The sequence below is a fragment of the Perca flavescens genome, chromosome 4 (genome assembly GCF_004354835.1).
Source record: "Perca flavescens isolate YP-PL-M2 chromosome 4, PFLA_1.0, whole genome shotgun sequence".
Classification (NCBI taxonomy): Eukaryota; Metazoa; Chordata; class Actinopteri; order Perciformes; family Percidae; genus Perca; species Perca flavescens.
In genome coordinates, this window is record NC_041334.1 from 4,420,326 (window position 1) to 4,428,503 (window position 8,178).

The 8,178-nt window shown below is 37.2% G+C and overlaps 1 protein-coding gene across 1 annotated transcript; it reads left to right on the forward strand.

The window, feature by feature from the left end:
* The first annotated feature begins 730 nt into the window (after window positions 1-730).
* On the forward strand, window positions 731-2,292 carry LOC114553508 (odorant receptor 131-2-like). Its single transcript, XM_028574720.1, has 2 exons — window positions 731-841; window positions 1,462-2,292. Exons 1-2 carry the CDS (start codon window positions 779-781, stop codon window positions 2,290-2,292), a joined length of 894 nt encoding a protein of 297 aa, XP_028430521.1. The 5' UTR covers window positions 731-778.
* The last annotated feature ends 5,886 nt before the right edge of the window (window positions 2,293-8,178 follow it).

The window sequence follows — 8,178 nt, forward strand, 5'->3', positions numbered from 1 at the left end:
ATGACTTCTCAGGTTTGGTGAAGAAATTGTTCAGAAAATAATATTTATATCAAATAAAACTGACCAATTATTGATTTGCTTGTAAGTTGTATTGCTAATTTAGATGTTAAATGTAAAGTTTCTAGGCCTAGGCGGAGGTGGTTCAGGTGCGTCCACTGCTAAATTTTAAAAAAGTACATTTTTTTATAAACCTTGACACTAATCATCAATATCTGCTTTCGCAAAACTTTCTGGGCGGAACATTAAACCAGTATCTAATCACAGCATCTTCACTTGAACTGTTGTTGATTTCACACTATCACCAATTTGTAGCCTGGTCTGGTACCTTATGCCCAAATATTATATTAGAACTCACTGTGTAATGTAGATGCTTCTATCTCCTGATTCACAAATGTGATAATAGATAAAGGATTCTTTGCTTTAAAAATTACTTTCGCAGCTCAGCTGATATTCACAGAAATATACGTATGTAAATATATGGGCTGGTGTGTAAGAATTTCACTTTCAGTTCAAACTACTTTTTAATGTCCCCCATCGTGGTGAGACTGAGAGTGACCAATGAAAGCTTGCTTACTTTTTTGTGGACATAGTGCATACAAAATTGTAATATTATTTGATCATCTCATAAAACACAGTGATGGAACAAAAATAAATTATGGTGAATTGTGTTTGAAAGTAATTTCTATGTCTTTCTCTTTGGCTCCCTCTATGGTTGGATCAGTTGGTGCTTGTCAGAGAAACCTTCACCACAGCGTTGGTGAAGAACCTGATTGTAGTTATGGTCTGGCTCATCCTCGGTTACATCAACGGCAGCTTGGTTGCCACATTTTTTAGACATCAGGTACACACACACACACACACACACACACACATACAATCGCTTGTTTGCCCTTCTTAAATTTGAGGATTTGCTATTTTTTAGGAATGCAACTTACTTTTTTTCTGTTGATTATTTTCTCTCTATTTTTTGGTCTCTAAAATGTCAGGAAATGGTGAAAAATGTGGATCAGTGTTTCCCAAAGCCCAAGATGACGTCCTCAAATGTCTTGTTTTTTCCGCAACTCAAAGATATTCAGTTTACTGTCACAAAGGAGAGAAGAAACTAGAAAATATTCACATTAAACAATCTGCAATCAAAGAATCTCAAAAAAATACTCAAACTGAGTAATCTTTAAAGAATTAGTCAAACTGATTAATCGATTGCTGCCCTACCTATATTTGTTTCTCTCTCTTCACTCAGAAGATTCTTTCTTCCCCTTAATATAAAAAAACAGCATGCTGATCAACAATTATTAATATACTGCAATTAATAATTCACTTCAAGATGGTTAATGATGCCATCCAGACTTTTCATCCAGGACTTTACTCACTAACACCAACACTTCTTCCTTCTTAATCCATGAATTGTTTCATCCTCTCTACGTTTTTCACTCCCCTCTCTCTTCCTTTATCTTCCTGCAGACATTTTGTGAAGACCCTCGTTACATCCTCTTCATCCACATGGTGATCAATGACGGCATCCAGCTGACCGTCACAGTCACACTTTTTGTCCTCAGCTACCTCTTCTACAAGATTAAGGTCTCTTTCTGCTGCTTCTTCATCCTGGTGGCGGTCTTCACCACCAGAATCACACCGGTCAACTTAGCTAGCATGGCCATAGAGCGCTACGTTGCCGTTTGCGAGCCTTTACGGCACCCTCAAATCTGCACAGTGAGAAGGACTTACATTGTTATCGGGTGGATGTGGTTTATCTGCGTGGCTCCGGATATCACAGATCTATTTATGACGCTAGCAACGGAGTCCCTAAGCTTCTTTCATGAGTCTGTGTTCTGCACACGACAAAATGTGTTCAAAGACCCGATCCTGGCATTCAAAAGACAAGTTTTTGATATCATCTACTTCTCCTGTGTGTTTTTGACTCTGGTCTTCACCTACTTGAGGGTCCTGTTTGCAGCCCGGGCCCTCTCCACGGACAAGATGTCCGCCCAGAGAGCCAGGAACACCATTCTGATCCACGGGGTCCAGATGGCCATGTGCATGCTCTCCTACATCTCCCCTAGTGTGGAGATCATTCTGCAGCTAATTTTCCCCGGCCGAATCTCAGAAATCAAATATGCACACTACCTAATTGTCTACATCCTGCCGAGGTTCCTGAGCCCAATCGTCTATGGTGTCAGAGACAAAAAGTTCAGGGTGTACCTCAGGATGTACCTTGTAAGCAACAGGTGCAGGGTCAAAGTGCAGACAGTTGCCCCGCTTAAAACAACCCAGATGAATTGGAAGAAAAAATGAACTAATAGATATCAGCATGAAACTTCCCCAGTTGATTACTGACATTAAGAAAAATATCTTTTGTATTACAAGTTTTTAGAATATTTATGTTTAAATGTGCAAATTAGGTATCATCTCATTAAATTATGGGTGGTGATGGTGCAGTGGATGTGACACATGCCTTTGTTGTGGGAGATCTGGGTTCAATTCCCACTGCGATCCATCAACCAGTGTGTCCCTGAGCAAGACACTTAACCCATAGTTGCTCCAGAGGTGTGCGGCCTCTGACATATGTAGCAACTGTAAGTAGCTTAGGATAAAAGCATCAGCTAAATGACATGTAATGTAATTTGTGGACAAAACAAGACATTTGAGGATGTTGTCTTGGGCTTCCGGGAAACACTGATCCACAATTTTCTGACATTTTATATAACAAACAACTAATCGGTTGATCGAGAAAATCTGATCTGATTCTTTTTTACTTTCGGACATCTTACACATGCAGACAGGGGCGATTCAGCTCTTTTCCAATTAGAACCTAAATGGTCTTACACACATAGTTTGCCAGGGACACACACAGCTTAAAACCCTGCAGGTGGATGTGTGTGGAGACAGGCTCACACATACACTCCGCAGACCACTGTTGATCTTATGTCGGTCGCTATGCAGTTCCAGCAAACTTGCTGCATGTGTCAACGAGAATGAAAGAAACATCGTGGCTGTGTAACCGGTACAAGTCCGCGTAAAGCAGAAAGTATGTCCTAGCATCCTAGACGGGGGGAACTAGAACTCTGTTGCCTTCGTGTCCGTTAACGGTTAATGATCGGGTAACGAGGGTCGGCTATCATCAGAAAGAAACCTCTAAATTAGCATGCCTAGTAACCAAAAACATTTTTTATCTTTACAGCAGTACGTAACATGATCATTTGTGTTTTAGATATTTGTAGTTTTGTTTTTACTTTCTGTTTATATCGCAGTAGAGACAGAAGTTCAAATATATGGGTACTACAAATACATTTGAATAAATACTGAGAGTATTCAAAAAATTCTGAAATATAATATAATATAATAATATAATTTTTTTTGCACGTTTGTCAAACCATCATATCAGCTAGAGGTGGGAATCACCAGTGGCCTCACGATACGATATCATCACGATACTTATGTCACGATACAATATTACTGCGATTTTAAACATACTGCAATATTCTGCAATATATTTCAATTCATTACCTAATTTCCAATGATGTCCCCAAAAGGAAACCTTGTCAACATCTGTTTTATCTAAAAAGTTTTGTTCATCTCACTTTAATTTGATTGCTGCAATATGGGATTTTCAAGCAGAGAAACTGACCAAGACATATATAATATTAGATCGATACTTGGCGTCTGTGTATCTATACAGTATTGTCATGGAAAATATCGTGATACTATGCTGTATAGATTTTTTTCCCCACCCCTAATAACAGAAACTGGAAAGTAGAGGCTGATTCGACGCAATTGTATGACGAGGTATGTAATTACATAGTCAAAATGTTCACAGATTGTTAGAATAAAAAAATGTGTGCTGTCAAACGATTAAAATATTTAATCGCGATTAATCGCATTAATATCATAATTAACGCGCAATTAATCACAAATTTTTATCTATTCTAAATGTTCCTTGATTTCTTTTTGTCTCATTATTTTTTTCTCATTTTAATGCTCTTATCAATATGGAAAAGTGGATTGGCTTGCTTTGTGCAAATGTTTTTTTAAGTTTGTTCTTAGTTGTGGTATCCATGTGCTTCTGTCTGAAGTCATCCATTGTCGCCTGGCTTTGACGAGGGGGCGGAGAATTCCCATCAGCTGTGTGCTTGGCCATCAAGTGGTATTTCAGACTGGACGTGCTGCGATGATAGCTCAGTTCACAATGACAAAAAACACACAGATCACTTTGGTCTGGTCAATGGAACCATTTGGCAACTCTTTAAAAGTAATCTTTCCATTCAGAATCTTACTGGCATCCATTTTGTAGTGGTGGGCAGATCGAAGCTTCATGAAACAATGAAACAGTTGAAGCAAATGTGCCATATTGTGTCGAGGCTTCGAAACAATCCGACACCCGTCTCAACGATGACACCTAGTGGTCATTTGCAGGTGTTGATCTGAAACAACCTTGACAATGAGCCATTAAAAAAAAATTTATTATTTTATTTTTGTAATATGTGAAGCTGTTAAGGCTTGTAGGCTCCTCACTGTGCATAATGTTATTTTGGTCATGAAAAATGAATATTAATAAAAAATCAAGCCACAATGTCTCACTTTTTTATAGATTTTGATTCCAAAATATTAATTTCTCTGCTGTGGAAGGACTTAGCCTACTTCTTTTTTTACACATAATTTCTCCAGCCTTTGAAAAAATCCTCTCACAAGGGACACTTGTTGCTGGCATGTAAAGATATTTTTTAGCAAGGACATACAAATGAGGAAAGATTACTGCTCTCTCTTTCCAGTAAGTTAGGGGATCATGAGTTCTGGGCAAAAACGCAGAGTGGAGGTATTTTTTCACTTCCACTGTGGCATGAGCTGTAGCATTGTGTATCATCTGGGTTTCACGGATAAGATCATCAAAACGTTCCCATAAACTGTCCTGTATTTCTACTGGTGTTGATGTTGATTATGATGGTCCTGATGTTGACATTCGTGGCTCTGAATGAAAACGGAGTTTCCATTTTTATCTATCTATCTATCTATCTATCTATCTATCTATCTATCTATCTATCTTAATTTATTAATGTGTCACTGTATGTATACTCTGTCTGTCTCTAGCCTATCAGTCTATGTGTAAATTTAAATGTAAGCCTAAATATAACTAAACAAATCGCACTATAAATGTCACTACGTCATCGAAACACTTGTGAAACACTCCGAAGCTTCATTTAGCCGTAGTCACGTGACATGGGTGTTTGGAATCACGCTTCGGATCAGTGTTTCGAAACATCTGCGCTTCGGGATCTCGACAAAGCTTCGGAACGTCAGTTTCGCGTCAGCCATCCCTACCATTTTGGCGTCTCGCGCTCGCCATCCACTCAAAACGTAACGTTAGCCTACTACTCTTTGGCCGGCTTGCAAGCCCAAACAAGTGTATGCGGCGTGCCTGTTGTTTTGTTTCCCGTCTAGCTAGATCCGGTGTGGTGTTGTAGTTTATCTAACGTTACTAGTGGTTGCAACAGCATGTGAAAAAAACAACAAAGTTTTCTAGGCCAAAAAGAACGTTAATGTCATGATAAAAAAAGTGACTCCTTTAAAATGGGTTTGCGTTAACGCCGTTAATAACGCGTTTACCTGACTGCACTAAAAAAAAATTAATAAAAGACTGATAACGGAGTACTTTCTTCTGCTTCAATAAGAATGTCCCCTGATTGTATATAAATTATAAGCTGTGCTAGCAGCAAGGATAATATATACTTAATATAACATTGGCATAAACGACAGAATTAAATTATTATTATTGCTACAACAATTGAATTTCAGCCTATATTTACATGTGATGAAGCAGAGTCTGTTCACATTGGCTGTGGACACTTGAACACTTGAAAACCAGCTCTGACTGAGGATTTTCTTAAAGGTCTGGTCTGGTATGATTGCAGTGCTACAGTGCCTCCAACACTACTTGGCAACATTGAACTTCAGTCAATCATTGTGAATAAAAGAAAAGTTTCATCACAGGATCAAACACCCTGCTTTGACCACTAGAGCTGCAAAGATTAATCGATTGTCAGCTATTAAAATACGTAAATGTCAACTATTTTGATGATCAATGAATCAGTTTGAGTCGTTTTTTATGGAACAAAAATATATTCCCGATTGCAGCTTGTTAAATGTGAATATTTTCTAGTTTCTTCTCTCTTCTGTGACAGTAAACTTCACAATTTTCTGACATTTTATAGACTGAACAACTGATTGATTATTCAAGAAAATAAACAGATTAATCGATCTACTGACCACACTGTCAGCCTCAAGACTGCCATTAACTATCATCATGTATACATTCTGGCATTGTTTTTTTGTTGTTGTTTTTTTGGGGGGGGGGGGTTTACACCTTATTAATAATCTTTAATGTTCATACATTGTTATTTGAACTCTATATTTGCAAGACTGCTGCACAACAATTTCCCTCAAGATTAATAAAAGTTTGATCTTATCTTCATCTTTTTTTACTTCTCTCACAAACACTGACGATGACGTGAAAATTAATTAAGATTTGTTTCAGAGTGTTTATAAAGACTCTTGTGTCGCGCTGTCTGTCTTCAGGGTGTGATCTGGACTCAGGTAGGTGGAGCAGGACGAGACTTTCATTTGGATAAGTATATACATGTAATGTATTATTTTGGCTGATAGTGATTTGACTAAAATCTTGCCAGCATGTTCATCCCAAAGCTCAGTTTCTAATGTCACTTTTCTGCTGCCAGTTTATTGTCACATTGGGATCATTTGCAATTAATTTACTTGTGTTTTGCACTGGAAAAATAAACTGCAGAACTGTAACATTTCAGCAGCTGACTGAGCTTTGCTAAGGTTATTTGGGTTTATTTTAAATGAAGGGTTAATTTGCTAAATGAGATATATCCATATTCATGAATCTTGTTTTCTCTCGTATGTGTGTACTCAATCAAGGGAATGTCAAACTGTTGTTGATATATTCATTTTAAGAACATCTCAGCCTTTATGTACCAGTAATGTTAATATAAATGCTATAATTAACTAATTAATTGCTATGCTTTAACATTATGTTGGGTTGATTGCTGTCCGACAGCTTTTAAGGGAGAAAAAAACAAATCAGGCTGTAGGTGAAAAGAAAATAATGGCAGAACGCTGCATGGCAGGAAGCAGGAAATCATTTCTTTGGTAAAAACATCCAAGCAAAATGGTTTGATGTATTTCTTTAAAAAAACAAGTTCAAGGTCAACTTTGGTTTAGCTCAGATTTACAGCAGTGAGTTAGAGCATGAAACTTATCTAACTACAGAATGTGATTTTCTATAAAGACAAATAAAGCCAAAGTTAAAAAAACATATTACATGCTTTTGATATCTCAAATACATGTACTCTATGTGGCCAAAGTAGTGTGCATGCATCATAATTTCAATAAGTTACATTTTAATATGTAAATGTTTGACTGATTTAAACAGATTTATTGAATTGATTACATTATGCTGTTTTCTATATGTATTTTCTGTGTTGCATCCTCTCTATCAGGTCTGAGTGAAGTATGAGTTCATCAGTGAGTCCTGGAGGCAACATGACTTCTCAGGTTTGGTGAAGAAATTGGTCTTAAAATAATCTTTACATCAAATAAAACTATAACCAATTATTGATTTGCTTGTAAAGTTGTATTGCTAATTTAGATGTTAAAATGTAAAGTTTATAGGTGTAGGCGGCTGTGGCTCAGGTGGAAGAGTGGTAGCTTATCAATAGGAAGGTTGGTAGTTCAATCCTTGGCCCTGCAGTATGTCAAAGTGTCCTTGGGCAAGACACTGAAACTAAAATTGCTCCTGATGCTGTGGCACCTTGTATGGCAGCCTTGGCCAACATTGTGTGAATAGTTCATACCCAAATATTATATTAAGCCTTTAAAGAGATAACTCACTTTGTGTCATGTACATGCTTCTATCTCCTGATTCATAAACATGATAATAGATAAAGGATTATTTGATTTAAAAAATACTTTTGCAGCTCAGCTGATATTCACAGAAACATACGTATATAAATATGGCTAATGTGTAAGAATTTCATCAACATTTTGACAACTACTTTTTAATGTGCCCCATCGTGGTGAGACTGAGAGTGACCAATGAATGCTTACTTACTTTTTTTGTGGACATAGTGCATACAGAATTTTAATATTATTTGATCAGCTCATGAA

Coding starts and splice junctions, on each gene's coding strand:
- LOC114553508 (XM_028574720.1), top strand. CDS start 779: ATGGTCTGGCTCATCCTCGGTTACATCAACGGCAGCTTGGTTGCCACA. Junction 842..1,461: donor CCACATTTTTTAGACATCAG/GTACACACACAC, acceptor ATCTTCCTGCAG/ACATTTTGTGAAGACCCTCG.